Source organism: Prionailurus bengalensis, chromosome D4 (genome assembly GCF_016509475.1).
Source record: "Prionailurus bengalensis isolate Pbe53 chromosome D4, Fcat_Pben_1.1_paternal_pri, whole genome shotgun sequence".
In the NCBI taxonomy this organism is placed as follows: Eukaryota; Metazoa; Chordata; class Mammalia; order Carnivora; family Felidae; genus Prionailurus; species Prionailurus bengalensis.
The window spans coordinates 55,489,222-55,508,377 of record NC_057359.1 but is presented as its reverse complement, the minus strand read 5'-3'; the positions used below and the strand labels follow the sequence as shown (position 1 = coordinate 55,508,377).

The 19,156-nt window shown below is 46.7% G+C and overlaps 1 protein-coding gene across 3 annotated transcripts in view; it reads left to right on the top strand.

Annotated features, from left to right (window-relative positions):
* The first annotated feature begins 2,640 nt into the window (after nt 1–2,640).
* Nucleotides 2,641–19,156, top strand: part of B4GALT1 (beta-1,4-galactosyltransferase 1) — a 54,972-nt gene continuing 38,456 nt past the window's right edge. The window contains exon 1 of one of the 3 annotated variants that reach the window (XM_043566732.1): nt 2,641–3,311. In XM_043566732.1, the coding sequence (XP_043422667.1) occupies nt 2,894–3,311 (418 nt within the window). In that variant the 5' untranslated portion in view covers nt 2,641–2,893. The remainder of the gene's footprint in view (nt 3,312–19,156) is intronic. The other 2 variants (XM_043566734.1, XM_043566733.1) reach the window with 2 other exon arrangements.

The window sequence follows — 19,156 nt, the reverse complement described above, 5'->3', positions numbered from 1 at the left end:
AGGAACTGGATGAGCAATGGTGCCATTCCCTGACGTAGATAAGAATGAGAGTGGAGTATAAGGAGTAGGTTATTGAGGGCAGGATGTATTGAGTTTGAGATACTGGTTTGAGGCACTTGAAAATCAGTCTGAAGATCTAGGCTGGAGATAGAAATGTTGCAGTTATCAGCAAACAATTATTATAAATTACTCCTAGGGAGTGTGTAGACAGAAAAGAGTATCATGTGCCATGTTCTGAGGCTTTCAACAGCTGGGGAAGACAGAAATTTTGTGGTTATTAGCATACAGATGTTATAAATCACTTCTAGGGATTCAGTACTGACAGAAAAGAGCATCATAGACAGTGGCCTGGGGCCTTCAACAATGGGTGAAGAGGAGGAGAAGCCCACAAGGGAGACAGAGGAGTGACCAGTGAAGTGATGAAGATCAGGAAAGCCTGGTGTCCAGAAAGGCAAGTGAAGAAAGTATCCTGTATAATCACAACCAAGAGTGAACTCCTGAGCCTCAGTTTTCTCAGCTGTGAAATGGAGACAGGAACAAGTACCTACTTCAAAGTGTTGTTAGGATTGAGACAATGCATATAAAGCAGTTAGGCTTGTGTTTGACTGGCATATAGTAAACTCTCAATCTATGCTAGCTCTTGCTATCATTCCCTCCACTTTAGAGTTGGTTGCCAGAGCTGTCACCCTCTCCATCCACATAAATGATAGCACTCTCATGGGTCTTTCTCAGGGGTCAGGTGCCCCTGCTCACTCAGGCATCAGGTGTGCCTGAGGAGTGGCCTCTGAGTCAAATTTGAGCCACACAACTTCAGTGCCTAGGCCTATCACCCCGATAGCCTCCAGCCCTTACCTGCAAATCAACAAGGGTTAAATGTGTGGTGTATAAAGGTTTTGAAAACAGAATTCTGACTCTGTCCCTCACCAGCTGTGGGATCTTAGGCAAGTTTTTTTTTAAGTTTATTTATTTTGAGAGAGAGAGTGCACACAGGGGAGGGCCAGAGAGAGAATCCCAAGTAGGCTTTGTGCTGTCAGCAGAGCCAGGAAGCAGGGTTGGATCTCACAAACCGTGGGATCATGACCTGAGCTGAAATCAAGTCAGATGCTTAACCGACTGACCCACCCAGACGTCCCCTTAAGCAAGTTTTTAGCCTTCTTGAGCCTTTAACTTTTTTTTTTTCCCAGCCAAGGCCTAATCCTGAGCAATTTTTTTTTAAATTTTTTTTTCAACGTTTTATTTTATTTTTGGGACAGAGAGAGACAGAGCATGAACGGGGGAGGGGCAAAGAGAGAGGGAGACACAGAATCGGAAACAGGCTCCAGGCTCTGAGCCATCAGCCCAGAGCCCGACGTGGGGCTCGAACTCATGGACCGCGAGATCGTGACCTGGCCGAAGTCGGACGCCCAACCGACTGCGCCACCCAGGCGCCCCTTTTTTTTTTTTTTTTTTTTTTTTAAATAAATACAAACTGCCACGTGCTGTGCCTCATTTGAATGTATCTGGAGTTTTGGAAGCTTGACCACCCTACATTCTCCTATAAATGGACATCCAGAGCTTGTTTGGAGAGGAGGGCAGCTACTCCTATACCCTTGATGGAAGGCCGATCCTCTATCCGGGAAGGTAGTGGGAAGGTTGTCCTTTTCGACCAAGACCACAGATTCCGGAGGGATGCACCTGGAGCAGAGGGAGGAAGGGGACACCCTCCTAGCCAGCCAGATCAGCCGAATCAACCCTGGCGATCAATGGGGTGACAGATGTCGCAGCCAGATAGCCCTCACATCCAAGCCTTTAACTCTTTATCTGTAAAATGGGAGCAATTCCTACTTCATGGGATTGTGTCTGGGTTCACACAGACTATATAAACAAAGCTGGCTGATCTGTTTGCCAGCATGGGAGTTACTGAGGCTTCTTGCCACTCTCCTGCTCAAAGCACACATCCTCTCGGGGCAGGATGCACGTAGAGGAGGCACTCCACACACCCAAAACCAAGCTGGGTGGGCCTCTGCCCTAGGCTGGGCTGCAGGTGAGTTAGCCAGACAAGCGGAGACTTGTGCACTGTCTCCTCCACGGGGCGAGGGTGAGCCGCGCCTTCTTGCTGGGCCCTTACATTGGTAGAGGGGCCTAGCCCCGCCAAGGGAGGGGTACCGAACGTCCCAGAGAATCCCTCCTCAGCTGTTCCACCTCCCGCCCGGCGTCGAAGCCCGTTTCTTGGACAACTCTTTTCCGTCCCTCTTCCGGACCCACCAGGCCTACCGAGCCCCGGGCCGGAACGCCGCCGCGTCCCCCCACCCATCAAATCAGCAACCAGCGTCTCTCTGCGCCACCGCGTGTAGGCCCAGGCCCGTACCCCAGCCCTTCAGCACCGCAGGAAGTGGTGGCGCCTCTGGAGGGCAGCCAGGAGGAGGAGGAGGGGTGAGTAAGAGGAGGAGGAGGCGGCGGCGCGGCTGGGTAGCAACCGAAGACATAGGGCAAGGGCTCCGGAGGAGGGCGGTGTGGGAACCCGACCGCTCAGCGCCGCGCCCCGGGGCAGCCAGCCGCACTTGGAGACGGCCCCGCCCCCTGCAGCGCCCCGCCTCCCGAGTCCCCGCCCGCGCACCGCGGCTCCGCCCCAGAGGCCCCGCCCCCCTGCTCCAGTCCCGAAAACCCCGCTCCAACCGACCGCCCCGCCCCCGCCCCCGCCCGCGCCTCGGGCGCACTTCTAGTCGCTGGGCGGCCGCGCTGGTCGGAGTCTCGGCGTTCCGCCGCCTGCCACCCGGCGCCGCGCTCCCCTGCCTCCCCTCCAGCCCCTCCCCCAAGAGCCGTGGTCGGGCAGCGCCTGGCCGGCGGCCCGCGGGCGGGCCGCCCCCCTCCCCCCCGCGGTAGCCCACCCGCCTCTTAAAGCGGCGGCGGGAAGATGAGGTTTCCGGAGCCGCTCCTGGGCGGCAGCGCGGCGATGCCGGGCGCGTCCCTGCAGCGGGCCTGCCGCCTGCTCGTGGCGGTCTGCGCGCTGCATCTTGGCGTCACCCTGGTCTACTACCTGGCCGGCCGCGACTTGAACCGCCTGCCTCAGCTGGTGGGAGTCCCTACACCGCTGCAGGGCGGCTCAAACGGCGCCGCCGCCATCGAGCAGCCTTCCGCGGAGCTCCGACCCCGAGGGGCCCCGCCGCTGCCGCTTTTGGACGCTTCCTCCGAGCTGCGCTCGGGTCGCGACTCCAGCCCAGACGCGGACTCTCACCCCGGCCCCGGCCCCGCAAGCAACTTGACTTCGGCCCCAGTGCCCTCTACCACAGTGCTGTCGCTGCTCGCATGCCCTGAGGAGTCCCCGCTGCTCGGTAAGGACTCGGGGACTTTCCCGAATTTCCCCGACAGGGTCCCCTGGACGTTCGCCCATGCCCTCTTCCAGGATATTCAGCCCCCCAGTTCCGGATCGGAGTTCCTAGTCCCAAACAGAGGTTCCGGGCTGGATGTAGGGAGAGGGTGGGAGGCGAGATTTTTTTGGATTTACGTGGAAGGCTGGGGCGGGGGTGGTACAAGGAAGCTGCAGGCCCCTCTGTTCCCAGAAGCAGAGAAGGCCATGGAGACTTCCTTGCTCTGGCCCGTGCCTCAAGAAGTTTTGGAGTTTGAGTTTGCTTCGGGCATGGAGCAGCCTTCGCCCTGCCAAGTCTGGTAAGGACCAAGAGGCAGCTCAGAGTAACCCACTCCAGTTTAGGAAACTGATGATGAGGCCTCCAGTGGGGAAGGAAGTTGCCCTCCCATTTCACATCCAGCTCACATACGTTGTCTTCCCATAGAAATACTCTCCTCTGAGTGTGGGTTAACTTTTCCTGAGCATTAGGACGAGTGACTTGCTCTTTAACCTCTGGTTTCTGGAAGATAAATGGTACCTAAGTCAGGTTTGTTTTGGAAGGCTAGATGAGACAATATAAACAAGGGTTTACATTAATGAAGGCAAACCCTTAGTAAATTGTTGCTATTATGTTAAGTTCCTCCTTTATGTAGATCCCTGCCCTGGGGCCTTCCTACCCTGCTTCCTGCCCCTGTAGGTTCCCAAAACCTAAGTGAACTAGCACTCTTAAGGGCTGAGGGTGTTTGTAGGAGTACAGTGTGTGTACCATAGGGGCTGGAGAGCTAAACTATAAACTAGTTCACACCGAATTGTCCCTTCCAGGAAGCAGCTCAGAGTCTCAGGTATCTTGCCCAGATAATTGGAAATGTGGCCACCAGCCTGTGTTTCAGCATATACTGGGAGTTTGAGTGGGTGGGTTTGCATTACTCACATCAGGAGGAGTCTGAGCCCGTGCCTGTTGGAGGCAGTGGGGGGGAACCTTTCCTTGGTCTGTAATCCACAGGCAGTCAGGCCCAAGGCAGCCACAGGTTGTTCCCAAGATTATCATACAGGTGGCTGCTCATTTTTAATGCCAGGGTTTATTTGTTGCTCTGAGTGAGGGGCCCTGGCAGCAGGGCAGGCATCCTGCCAAAAGGAACTCTGTCACCTTCCCGCAAAGCCCTGGCAGAGAAGGCCTCCTACATGTTCTTGCTCAATTTCTCCAATGATTACTTCAGTATTTTCGTATCAAGTTTGGGGGGAAGCTCTTGGAATTGGTCAGACATGAATTGTGGAAGTAAGGGGATTTTTTTTTTTTTTTTTTGTAAACAGAAAATTGAGTCCCTTTGGACTCAATTGGACTTCCCTCTGGGAAGGAGACTAGTTCTATAAAATAAAGTTGAATATTTGCCCCGCTGCTAAGTGTCTGGCCTCACGCATCTTAGAGAGTTTCTCAGAATCTCTTTCTTATATGTAAAATGAGGTTGTTGGTGATTAACTCACAGGGTTATTTTTAGAACATAAATGAGATTGCGTACATTAAGTACACGGCAAATAGGACTTGGGACTTGAAGTTCCATTTTCTCAGACTCCCGTGGAGATAGAAGGCTCTGAATAGCAGAGAGAAGGGGGAGGAGAGAGAAGAAATCCTCAGAACCCAGAGAGGCCAGGTTTTGTCTTTTTTGGTTTTAATTGTTGCCCAGACATTTATTCAGAAAAAAAGAAACTAGCAAATTAAAGTACTCCAATGTTCATTAGATTGGTGTTTGAGGTATGAAGTCTTCTTCATGAAGCTGGAGAGCCTGTGGTGCTGTATCTCTGCTTTGTTTTGTTTTCTAATGGTGTTGCTAGTGATTGGTGACCAGTTACTGGTATTTCTGAGCTGAACTTTGAATTGGTGGTTTGAAGGGACTTCCTGAGAGATAACGTTTGGAGGGTGAGGAGAGAGGCCCTGGGCCTTCTCTAGCTTGGCTGCCTTAGCGTGACACATATGGGACCATGATGTTTGGGCAGCTGCTACGGAGGTCCCACAAAGTGAAGACAGAGGGTTTTTCTTCATTTTAATTGAGCCCTTAGGTTTGAGTGGTTGGGTGCAGCTCTTGGAGTGAGGGCTCCTGGCTGGGAGGGGGCCTTGAGGAAGCTGAAGGTCTCTCGGAGTGTGTGGGTCAGGGGAGTTGAGCCCATCTGTTCATCTGGGCAGGTGTCAACCAAAGCCCTTGTGGGCGGTTTTGAGGTTGATGGGAGAAAGCATCCGTGGGGTTTAGAACTGCGGCCTTTTCACTACTTGCAGTTTCTTTCCATGACTTGGCTTTACTTTCTGTTGTCCAGGGGTCTGGGCCATACGCTATGATAAGCTCCTGTCTGGAACATGGAGGGTAATGGGCATGCTCTTTCCCGGAGGAGCCAGGCATCAGACTGGGCTTGATGAGTGACTGTTTGATCTGTCGTGGGTTGTCAGAGCCTTGAGACAGACTTCAGAGAGACTTGGGTTTGAATCCTGTCTACACTATCTGTGTGACATAAGGCAGATTGTAGAGTTTAGAGCCATTGTAAGCCCTACTTCAGGGTCCCCCATGGGCTAGTGTGAGGCCTTCAGGAGTAGGGACTGAAGGGGGAAGGTAGGCCTTTCCTGGGGACTCTTACAAGTTCCCCAGGGAGTTCTCTCAGACAGTTCAGAACTCCAGGCACTGTCCTCTTGGCCCTCTGGCTGAGCAGCATCTAATCCACTGAACACGGTCATGTGGCGCCCTTTCCTGGCTGCCTGGGTGTTTGCCTGAGATGTAGTCAACCTGGGAAGAGGAGTGGTCTTGCCTTTTCCTTTTCCTGGGATATTCATCTCTGCTCAGATTTGGTGGCAGCTCAGTGTGACTTGACTTGTACTGGCACTGGCACTGTCAGCCCAGAGAGGGGCTGGGTGGGAGTGGGCAATACTTTAGGTTGGACTGGTTAGAGAAGGCCGGGCTGACCTGGGGGCTCAGTTGGAGCCTGGTACACCTGGTACAGTCTTGTCAAGGGTGTATGGGGTGTGGGGGGTGAGTAAAGGACTGCTTAAACCCAGAGACTTCCCCTGCCCTTTGTGCTGTGAAGAGATTCTCTTTCTTTGTTCAGACGAGGACTGTGATCTAGAGGTGGGCACCAGAGAGTTGTGGGCCCCTGGGCCAGCAAACAGCTACTGTAGATAGCCAGGGCCCTGGGAGAACACTTATCCATGAGCCAGTTTCCCCAGCTTTTGTGGGGGCTGTCAGCCAAGCCCCTGCCATGGCTTGCACCCTTGGGAAGACAAAGCACTTTCTGAGTCTCTGCTGGGCTCTCAGCTCTCAGGTGTTTTTCCACCAGCATGCTGTCCCCCTCCCATATGCACACATGTGGACACGAGCAGGCTGCCCAGGACAGAATGTACTTTGAGGACATCTGTTCTGGCCTCGGCTTGGGAAAGGGCTCTCTCTCCCCTTTGGAGATGAGTCTTGGAGCCTCATCCTCAGGGTTGGGGGAGGCATGGGGAGCCTCTCCTGTGTCTAGATCTTTAAGCTTTGTCAGATTAGGTAACTAGTACTTTAAAACAGTTTTTTTCCTGTTGTTTTTCCTGGGGAAAATAATTTACTGACAAATTGACAGATACACCTTCTTGTCTGACAATCCGAGATTATGAAACACCCTCTATGACTGTTTGGCTCACTTTCTTCCATTCAGCCTGATGGTGGGTGAAGTGATTCCTGACTGTGGCAATCTGTCCCAGACTCTGAGCAAGCATGGATGTTCCTTGGGGCATGGGGAGCAAGAGCCAGATGTGGGATTGGATTTCATCCGGAGCATCTTGGACCCACAGCATCCCAGGATGGGACTGTCTAGTTCTCTGGCCCCATCCCTCATTGTGCTAGAGGGCAAGGGTGTCGTCTCAGGCCACACAGCCAGGAATGGCCAGCTGGGGCTGGAACTCAGGTATTCTGCTTCCCAGCATAGTGCTCTTCCTTGAGGTTATTGCCCTGTAGATACCTAGTGCAGGGGCTCAGAGCAGGCTAACATCTGGAATTTGGGAGGACCCTCTCTCTCTAGGTGTGTCTGTGTCCACCTGAAAGGTCTTATGTAGCAGCTTGCATGGACATCCTCAATGGCTAAAGCATCTGGTAACTTCATTCACTTGCAACAATGTGCCTGATCTTTGCTGGGTACTAGTGCCGCAAAGAGGAATATGACAAAATGCCTCTTCTTTAGGAACTCATAGTCCAAGCAGAGGAGGCATAATTAAATTTTGCTGATGTCATTTAGAGAAACTAAATTGTGTGTGTGTGTGTGTGTGTGTGTGTGTGTGTGTGTGTTATAGTCTCTCTCTCTCTCCTATCCATCCCTCCTTTCCTTCCTTCCTTCCTTCCTTCTTTCTTTCTCTTATTCAGAAACCCAGAGTTGATATCAGAGTTCTTCAGTCCTGGTTTTGATTGTGTTGAAAAGTTCCTCTAATTTCTGTAGCCTCAAATTAGCTTGGCTGAGTAATCTGTACCTTGCTGCTTTATAATGACTGTAATGATACAACAGCAACCATATGGTCTTTGGGTAGCAGCAGGATAGGGATTTCTAGGCTGAGACTAGACTAATTTATGGGTTGGGAACAATGGGACAGTTCATGCTCAGGCAGTCCCCACCTTTCCATAGACTTCACCCTGGGGATCTTCCAGGCTTTGGGGGCAGGTCTGGGAAGCTCATCCCCTTTGGGCTTAACTGGGCTCTGGGTGTGTATGAAAGGGGCCCAGTTGTCCTGTGGCCAACTCAAACCTGGTGATTTCTCCCCTGCTCGTAGACCCAGTGCCTCCTGTCCCATCTTCACTATTCAGTGTTCCCTGCCTGCTCCCGACAAGAAGCAGAGACTGGAATTCTACTTGAATCCATATCTATCTGGAAATTCCAGTTATTCTTATCCAGTTAAGGGCAATCCGTTTGTTTGAGGACAAGTGGTCCGCCTTTGTGGCTTAAATCCCTTGAGGCCTGGCACTATGGCCATTTTACACTTGGCTCTGGCACTGCCCAGGGTGGTCTGGCCAGTGAGGTCAGCCAGCCAGACCCTGACTCCTGGGGGATTTGACAAGGCATGGGATTGTGAGAGTTCCTGCGAGCTGGACTGTGACTATGATTGTAAAGGCCCCAGTTATGGGGGTCTCTGTGTTTAACTGGGCCTACACAGGTCACGAGCTCAGGGAGAGATTGCAGATCCTGTTGTAAAGGTCAGAACCTCCAGGTTCGAAGGTTGCGGTGGCTTAGGATCAGGGGTCAGGGTCTGGTTGGGAGCTGGTTCTGGGTGGACGTGGCCTAAAGGGATTCGTCCTTAGAAGGCAGAAGGGCTGAGTCACACGCTCAGTGTTTCAGGTTCCACTTTCCAGCCTGGCCTCAGCCCGCCCCTTCCCTACACAAATGAAGGCCAGGAGATACATAATTGGCTGTTGCTAAATTCTTTGGCAGTGATTTTAATGTCTGGTCTGGGTGTGTTCTGTAGCTGCTTCCCTTTCCCCCTGCCACTTTCTAAAGCCCCTCGCAAAGCCCAGAGAGAGGGAAGGATTCGCCTCCCTGAAACACGGCAGTCTAGGGCTGTGGGTCTTTGCTTTTCTCTGTATTTTTTTGAGGAGCGCACGATCTCTTCGTCTTCTTTGCAAAAAGTAATGCAGGCTTATTGAAAATAACTTGAAAAGTTAAAAGAGGTAGAAAAGCACACTTGTATTCCTATTACCTAGAGGAGACATGTAAGCACATCTTCTGTTAGTCTTTTTTCTTGTACATATGATAAGAATATAGTTACTGTCTTTACAGATGAACACATAGATTGGTATGTTTAGATATAGATAGCCTGGTGTCCAGCATTTGTCACTTAAGATTCTTTCTTACGAGTTCAGTCCTACAACTTTAAAAACCACAAAAGCTGTGTCATTCTGTCAGCTGAATATGCTATAACTTTCTTTCATCATTTAGTTGTTGTTGAACACACATGTAGTTTTTGTTTTTCTTGGTGGCCCTCTGAGGCTCGGACATAAAGCACTACACTTTTTGGATTTTTTCAATAGTAGGGTTTTCCAAAAAGGGGGGGGGGGAAAGGGTGAATGCTTTCTGAGAAGGGCTATGTTTTAAAACCATTCTTACTAAAAAAGATAGACCCATTGAGAATTACAGGTTTGCTTAGCGCTGGCAGAGGAGTATCATTTATTGCTGAATGAGGGATGTGTCTAGAATTCTGATTAAAAAGGAAACTAGGTGCAGGAAGTGCCTGGGGCAGGGGCAAAGGGCCAAGCTGCAGGACAGACTCTTGGGATCAGACTGAGCAGAAATCTGTTGTCAACAGAAGCGGTGGGGGTGATGCCCCAGGAGTCTGCTTTCTCAGTAACTTCTCCATTTGTCTCCTTAGCAGCCAGGTCCCTGGGCTAGGCTTACGTGGACTGTGGCACTGAGGCCGTGGAAACACCAGCTAGCTAACCCAGTGCAGTTGACATGACTGACTTGTGACTGTTTCCACAGAGCTTGTGGGAACAAGTCAGCAAATCGAACTCTGAAACAAACAACACAGCTCTCCCACCTCCAGGCAGTTCTGAGATCTGGGGAGGGGCCACAAAGTGAGAACCTGCAAGTTTCCAGGAATTGCTTTTGAGAGAAGCCTCAGAGACCAGTAAAGCCTGGCGCTCAGTTGGAACTTGTTCAGGTGGTTTGAGCAATCCAGTCTCAGGCCAGTATGCCAGTCTCTTCCCAAGGTGTCATTCCACTTTGAAGTTATTCCACTTTGATTGCCCTCACTGCATCTACATTTTCCTCTTCCAGGGGACACTTTGGATTTGGGAATCTGCCAGGGGTTATTTGGCACAGAGCCTGGGGATTCAGGGGGAGGCTGTGCTGAGGGAAGAGGCGGGGTCATGTCCCACCAGCATGACCAGTATGGTATGAGGTCAGGTTCCTTCCTGTCCCACCACATGGGTCTGGAGGTTATGGGGAGGGTCCCTGGTGGGGGGTGCAATAATTGCCTGGCCCCCTGACAGGGTACATTCTAAAAGTGCTTTTAAAATTTTCTTTAAACATTTCTTTCTGTTTTGCATAATATCCTTTTGCCTTTGACATCCTGAAACGGCAGATCGGTGTTGGTTGTTTCAGGACACCACCACCGCCCGCTTGAAAAAACAGGAAAGGCCTCCCCAAGTGGAGGGTGGACCCTGGGAAACTGGTATTTGCATTATAGGAGCTTGGCGACTTGGTGTTGAGGTGTTAGGTGGCTTCTGGCATTCAGATGAGCACCAAAGGAAGCCTGCCTGGCTGAGAATGGGTAGACCTGGGTATTCACGCCAAGTCAGGAAGGGCCCTAAGAAAGAGAGTAAATGAAGACTGGTTTGCTCATGCAGCGAGCCTTTATTGGTAACTACATTACGTTAGGCATGGGAGACAGACATAAACAAAGGCTGGTCCTTACTCCGTGGTGGACAGACCTGGGAAAAACTGTGTAGTCAGACAGAGGAAGCATGAGGGCCCTCAGGGCACCGAGGAGGTGCAGGGAACCAGATGGATGATCTGGGCTAGGTCCAGAGTCAAAATGAGGGGCCTCTCTTCCAACACTGATTTTTAGCATCTCTGTCTCTCCCAATGTGTTTGAACAGCCTCCCTGGTTGGGAAGGGCAGGGGTCTACTGCTAAATGTGGCCTGTAATTTCCTCTGGCTGCTGTTAGGCCACATGGGAAGAACACCGTAGCTGAAATGCCAGCTGCTGCAGTCACCTGCAGGGCGGGAGAGGACTGGAAGTGGAGGCAGAGTGAATGGAAGATAATGAAAGACAGAGAAGCTAGTATAGTAGGGACCTTACTGGACAAGGGAAAGCTGAGGATAGCTAGACCGAGGGGACCAAAGGAAAGAAGGTAAAGGGAGAGAGAGATACAGAAAGAGGAGGTCGTGGTCTGCAGGGGAGAGGGGCAAAGCCTCAAAGACCACTGGCGTGAGAATTTCGAGTTCTGGTTCTTCTAAGTCATTACATCATCTTGGGCAAGTCCCAACTCTGTCGGTCCCTCTTTCCCTTTCTGAAGTTTGAGTGGTCTTCAAGTGCTCGTCCTTCTGAAGTCTAGGTTGGTATGGTGGGAAATCCTGGTCATATTTGCAACATGAAAAGCCTCTGAAATAACCTGTGAAGCTCACTACCTACTGCCCATTTCAGGCTCTTGGGGTGAGACTTCTGCTGTGGATTTTGTCGTCTCGAAGCAGGCACAAACATTTTAGCAGATGAATGACCTTTGAAGTGGCATAGAGAATGTTTCTTTCCATCACTCTGGCTAGCTGTGTGATATGGGAAAGCTGTTATTACCCTTTCGGTGCCTCTGTGTTCTTGCCTATAAAATGGGGGTGATAATAGTGTCTACCTCATGGATGCTGGGGAAGTTCAGGTAGGAGGCATGAAAGGACCTAAAACAGTGCCTAACACTGAGTAAGCTCTGAGTGTGTTATTTATTATTGGTAGCACTAACAGTTATTTCTGAAGATTTTGGTTTTTGCTTTGTAGGATTTCTTCCTTTTAAAAAAAAATTTTTTTTTAGTTGAAAATATATCACCACATCAGATGTTTAAAAAACTATAATTCGGGGTGCCTGGGTGGCTCAGTTAAGTGTCCAACTCTTGATTTCAGCTCAGGTCATGATCTCATGCTTTGTGAGTTTGAGCACCACATCTGGTTCTGTGGTGACAGTGCAGGGCCTGCTTAGGATTCTCTTTCTGTCCCCTCCCTGCTCACATGTGCTCACACTCTCTCTCAAAATAAATAAACCTTAAAAAAAACAACAAACTATAATTCTACTACCTACCATTGTAATCAAACATGTGTCTACCACTGTAACAAAACCTGCCATTGCTTTTTATTTGTTTGTTTGTTTATTATGTTTTTATTTTAGTTTTGAGAGAGAGCGCATGTGTGCACAAGGAGGAGAGGGGCAGAAAGAAAGGGAGACAGATAATCCAAAGCATATTCCACACTGTCAGCACAGAGCCCAACGCAGGGCTCATACTCACTAACGCTGAGATCATGACCTGAGCTGAAGTTGGACACTGAAATACATACATACTTAACTCTGTTGTAATGGTAGTATAAAACTGTTCTGCTCATTTCATTCAATGCTATCTTAAACTGTTAGGTTATTTGTAATTATCCTTATTATCTTTTCAAGCTGCTATCTAAAATTCTTATGGATATTCCCTTAGCATTCAACATTCCAGGTTTCTCCATTATAGATAGTCTTTTTTTTTTTTTTTTTAATCATAGATAATCCTGAATATTTTCGCTTGTGTTGAGCTCTTTGCTTCAGTTGAATTAACTCCATGGGATAAATTCTTAGGAATTCTTAGGCCAGAGGACATAGACACTTTTAGGACATTGGTTCACATTGCCACCTTGCTTTCCAGAAGGGTTGGAATAATCCACAGGCCCTAAATCGCAAATTCCTGGGCTAGGGATATTGGCTTTTAAAGAATATGGATACCAAGAGAGTCAGATTTATCTGGAGTCTTATATCTATACTCTCAGCTTGTGTGTGTGTGTGTGTGTGTGTGTGTGTGTGTGTGTGTGTGTGTCTGTCTGTCTTAAGTGGCCTGTGTAGGGCACTGTGGCCATCCTGGACATGAGGCTTTTCCTGTAAGCCATTGCGTCTGGGCAGTTCCTGTTGAGGTGTATCCATAAGGGCCTTACTGATGGCTCTTTGAGCACCTCATGTACCTTCTTTGCCAAAGAGTTGATTTACACAAGGTAAGAAACTCCTTCTTCCTATGTCTGTGGAGCTAAATCTATAGAATGGGGGACAGGCTCTGGCTTTAAAAGCCTGGCTTAAAAATGGTGTTGACCTAAAACTTTGTGGGTTGATGTCTGGGAATACCACATGCAGCCATCCACAGAAACCATGATAGGTTCTGACTGGCTAGTCTGGGCAGCTGACCATTTAACCCATATGGATCAACTCCAGTCTGACAGACTTGGTTTATGGGATCTAGGAATGAGGCCCAAAGGAAGAAAGACTTAAATTATATTGGGTAAAAATAAATTGATCAATAACTATAAATTGCCAGTTCTGCTCCTATGCCCCCCCACTCCCCCTCCACGCACATGCCTCTTTTATAGATAAACAGGAGTCTGCTGACTTCCAGAAGTAGTAGAATGACCTTAGAGCCAGCGATTTCAGTTATCAGCGGTTTATAGATTAAGCAGATGGGGTGCATTCAACTTGTGACTGTTCCTCCTCTCATGTTGTAACCACCCTTGTCCTCTTGTGCTACATCTCATGGTAATCAGCTGTGATTTAACAAGGTACTCCCCGGGGCTGTTTATAGTCAGGCTAGAGCTGCTGTCCAGCATGTTGTTCCTGGGGGACCCAGAGCAGTACTTTCCTCCTGTGTAAAATGGGGGCAATAATTCCTACCTCCAAGAGTGGATGAGAGGATTGAATGAGATGAGGTATGTGGTGATATCAGTACTCTTGTCTTTTGTTCAATGCCTAACCCCATTCTCTTGGGTGCAGAAGGCTTACACTCAGCCTAGTAGGAGGCAGAGTAAAATTTCCTCCAAATGCAGTTTTGTCTTTGTTTTTGTCCATCTACCCTGGGGCAGAGTTAAGAGGATAAGGGAGAGGTGTGAGGCTGTAACCATAATTTAGGGACAGGGTTTAGCCTGGAACCAGGGTTTAGTGGAGACCTACCCCAGTCCACAAGGAAGCCTCCCTCTTGTTGAATCCACAACACTGCGGAACTTGCAGTGGGGGTTGCTATGTGTCAGGCGTGCCAGGATTCTGTGGCGATTCATAGCCTTCCCTTCTCCAAGTGGACATTGTCAGTCAGTGTCCTGGGGAGAGAACTTCATGGAGTACAAATAGTTGAATGGTCAGGAAGAGGAGCTGGAGGGAGTATTGGGTGTTTGGTAGAGTCTCAGGAGGTGAGAAGACATGTGTTGTGGTTGGGAGGTGGGTGCTGGGCTCAGGCTGGGGTGCCCAGTGACCTGTGCTTGGTGTGTTATTAGAAAAACTTAGAGGCTGTAGATAGCCTGTCTTGTAAAAGAGACAGTAAGAAATACTTATCTGTAGCTGTTGGGATTTTTTTTTCCAGCTTCATTAAAGTATAATTAACAAATAAATGATTTGTAGTTTTCTTTATTGTGATGCCTTTGTCAGATTTTGGTGTCAAGGAAGTACTGCCTCATAGAATGAGCAGGGAAGTGTTCCCTCCTCTTCCAATTTGTAGAGGATTTGCAAAGGATTTCTATTAATTCTTCTTTAAATATCTGGTAGAATTGACAAGTGAGGCCATCTGAGCCTGGGTGTTTCTTTGTGGGATGCTATTTGATTACTAATTCAATTACTTGCTACATGTCTATTCAGATTTTCTGTTTATTCTTGAGTCAGGTTTGGTAGTTTGTGCCTTCCCAGGAATTTGTTCACTTCATCTAAGCTACCTAATTTGTTGACATACCGTTGTTCACAATACTCCCTTGGAATCCTTTTTGTTTCTATAAGGTTGGTAGTGGTGTTTCCTTTTTTATTGCTGATTTTGGTAATTTGAGTTCGTTCTTTCTTTCTTTTTTTCTTTCTTTCTTTCTTTCTTTCTTTCTTTCTTTCTTTCTTTCTTTCTTTCTTTCTTTCTTTCTTCTAGCCAGAAGGATGTCATTTTTGTTGATCTTTTCAAGGAACCAACTGTTGGTTCACTGATTTTCTCTATTGTTTTTCTGTTCTCTAGTTCATTAATTTCTGCTCTCATCTTTATTATTTTGTTCCTTCTGCTTGCTTTAGGTTTAGTTTGCTGTTTTCCAGTGTCTTAAGGTGGAAATCTAGGTTATTTATTGATTTAAAGTACATGATCTAAAGGCCATGTACTTGTAACATTTTCATAGATGGTGTCAAATTGCCTTCCAATTGGTTCTCATCAACAGTGTTTGAGAAGCACCTGTTCCCCACATCTATGCCAGTTAACAATCTTTTTACATTTGCCAATATGATGGGCAAAAGTGATACCTTGTTTTAATTAGTTCCTTTGATTACTGATGATGTTGAACCAACTCTTAGGTGTTCTTTGGCCATTTGTATTTCTTCTGTAAATTACTTGTTAATATTTTTACCCATTTTTCTATTAGTTTTAAAAATATGTTTGTAGGACCTTTTAATATTATGGATATTGCTCCTTTATATTGTTTGCAAACAGTCTCTCTCTCTCTCTTTTTTTTTTTTTTTTTTTTTTTTTGGTTTTGTTTTTTTGGTTTTGTTTTGTGTTGTTTTTGGTTTCCACCACCTTTCCTTTCCCCAGCCTGTTAGGCAGATTTCTTTTCTTTCTTTTTTTTTTTAATTTAATTTTTAAAATTTACATCCAAGTTAGTTAGCATATAGTACAACAATGATTTCAGGGGTAGATTCCTTAATGCCTCTTACCCATTTAGCCCATCCCCCTCCCACAGCCCCTCCAGTAGCCCTCTGTTTGTTCTCCATATTTAAGAGTCTTTTATGTTTTGTTTCCCTCCCTATTTTTATACTATTTTTGCTTCCCTTCCCTTGTGTTCATCTGTTTTGTATCTTAAAGTCCTCATATGAGTGAAGTCATATGATATTTTTGTTTCTCTAATTTTGCTTAGCACAATACCCTCTAGATCCATCCATGTAGTTGCAAATGGCAAGAATTCATTCTTTTTGATTGCTGAATAATACTCCATTGTGTATGTATATACCACATCTTCTTTATCCATTCATCCATCAATGGACATTTGGGCTCTTTTTCTGTACCTTGGCTATTGTTGATAGTGCTGCTATAAACATCGGGGTGCATGTGCCCATTTGAAACAGCATACCTGTGTCCCTTGGATAAATACCTAGTAGTGCAATTGCTGGGTCATAGGGTAATTCTATTTTTAATTTTTTGAGGAACCTCCATACTGTTTTCCAGAGTGGCTACACCAGTTTGTATTCCCACCAGCAGTGCAAAAGAGATCCTCTTTCTCTGCATCCTCGCCACCATCTGTTGTTGCCTGAGTTGTTAATGTTAGCCATTCTGACAGGTGTGAGGTGGTAACTTATTGTGGTTTTGATTTGTATTTCCCGGATGATGAGTGATGTGGAGCATACTTTCATGTGTTGGTTGGCCATCTGGATGTCTTCTTTGGAGAAATGTCTATTCATGTCTTTTGCCCATTTCTTCACTGGAGTATTTGTTTTTTGGGTGTTGAGTTTGAGAAGTTCTTGATAGATTTTGGATACTAACCCTTTATCTGATATGTCATTTGCAAATATCTTCTCCCGTTCTGTTGGTTGCCTTTTAGTTTTGCTGATTGTTTCCTTCGCTGTGCAGAAGCTTTTTATTTTGATGAGATCCCAATAGTCCATTTTTGTTTGCTTTTGTTTCCCTTGCCTCTGGAGATGTGCTGAGTAAGAAGTTGCTGCGGCCAGGGTCAAAGAGGTTTTTGCCTGCATTTTCCTCGAGGATTTTGATGAATTCGTGTCTTACATTTAGGTCTTTCATCCATTTTGAGTTTATTTTTGTGTGTGATGTAAGAAAGTGGTCCAGGTTCATTTTTCTGCATGTTGCCGTCCAGTTTTCCCAGCACCACTTGCTGAAGAAACTGTTTTTTTTTTTTTTTTTCCATTGGATATTCTTTCCTGCTTTGTCAAAGATTAGTTGGCCATATGTTTGTGGGTCCATTTCTGGGTTCTCTATTGTGTTCCATTGATCTGAGTGTCTGTTCTTGTGCCACATGGTCTCTCTTTTAACTTTATCTCTGGTGTCTTTCAAATTTTTGTGTATTTAAATCTGTTGTTTCCTTTATGGCTTCAGGTTGTTTTTGTACTCAAGAAGGTCTTCATCCCAAGATTATAATTTTATTCTGCATTCTCTTCCAAGCTGGTTCTTGAGTATTTTAGTTCTTGTCTCTGACAGTAAAAGATGAACAGAATCACTGTTAAACCCTCAAAACCTTATATCATACCCAGAAGGCCCTTTGAAGTCTTAACCTCTTCTTCCAAATCTATTACTGATGCTGGTACATCAGAACAGAAATGCAAAATTTTAGCCACTTGTGATTGTAGGGCTGTAATAACCTGTAGGCTTTGAAGTTGCTGAGATTCAGGGGAGAAAGCAAAGTTAATATTTACTGAATATCTGTAAAGAGCTAAGTGCTAAACATTGTGATGAATATATATAGGTGTCCTTTGAACAACATGGAGGTTAGGGGGCCTTACCCCCCTGTGCTGTAGAAAATCCACATATAACTTCTCACTCTTCAAAAACTTAACTCTTAATAGTCTACTGTTGGCCCTAAGCCTTAGTGATAACGTAAACAATTGATTAACATGTTTTGTATGTTCTATATATTATACTGTGTATTTTTTACCATAAAGTAAGCTAGTGAAAAAGATCATATTGTTAAGAAGGTCATAAGGAAGAGAAAATACATTTACAGTATGTTACTGTAAAAAAACCTGTGTATAAGTGGACCTGTGCAGTTCAAACTGGTGTTCAAGAGTCAACTGTGTATGTGTTATCTCATTTACCATCTGAAAAGAGCACATTATTATCCCCATTCCTCAGAGGAGGAAATTGGAGCTGACTGCATTTAAAGTGATCCTGATACCAGAAAGGTACTGCCAGGAATGCATGACTGGCTGACTGCCCAGATGGCCCACAGGGCAGCAGGCTCGCCATGGTTCAAGGTCTGGCTCTAGATGGAGAGAGGATGTATTTGTAATCAGCATTGGGGATGTTCTAGAAATTTGAGTTAGGGCTCCAGAACTGATGAGAGGGGCTGCTGACTCACTAATAAAAACTCCCAGGAGACTTATTTTCATGCTGGAATACTAAATTGCTGCTTTATTGGGAAGATTAGAACTGTTGTCAGGTGGCTTAGAATTCTCTGGCTGCTGGCAATACTACAAGGGAATCCATAGTGTAATCAAATCAGGCAGCTGGTAAGTCAGAAGTCAGAGCAGGGAAGTGAGTTGTACCCTAATGTTGGATGGTGTCTGCTGTCATGGCTCATGAATCCATCCCCACGGAATTGCAGACCTTTTTCAGGGACTGGGGTCCTGTCTAGTGGTCAGGCCTTTCTTCTCCCCGTACAGTTCTGGAAGGACACATCCAGCTCCGTCTCCACCACTCCCCCATTTGTTTCTTTTTGTACTTTCTTCTTTCTTCCCTTTCTTTCCATCCAGCCATCAGACTTTATTTCATGGCCCATTATCATCACAGACTCTACTGCTTTATTTTCTTTGTTCTGTTTTATTCTCATTCCCACTTCCATTTCCCAACCACCCCCCTCCCCACTTGAGCAAACACTTTAATGTGTTTCGTGTGTATCTGTTTTTCTCTTGCCAAATTGGAGCTGCTGCTTTTTATATGAACATATTTATGTATTGAATTTTTTAGATTAACATATAGTAAAATTGGCCTTTTTTGGGTATACAGTTCTATGAATTGTAACACAGTGCACATTTGTGTAGCCACCACCATGATAAGGATTCAGAACAGTTTTGTCACCCAAAATTCCCCTTGTAATCACATTCTCCTCCCACCTTTAACCCCTGGCAGCCACTGATCTGTTCTCCATTACTAGTGTTGTATCAGAATGTTATAAATATGTATCATACAGTATATGTACCTGTATTTTTATTTTATTTTTTTTTAAGTTTTTATTTAGGGGCACCTGAGTGGCTCAGTTGGTTAAGCGTCCAAATCTTGGTTTCGGCTCAGGTTGTGATCTCGCGGTTTGTGAGTTCCAGCCCCACATCGGGCTCTGCACTGACTGTACAGAGCCTGCTTGGGATTCTCTCTCTTCTCTCTTTACACCTCCTCTGCTCACTCTATCTCTCTGTTAAAATAAATAAACTTTAAGTTTATTTAAAT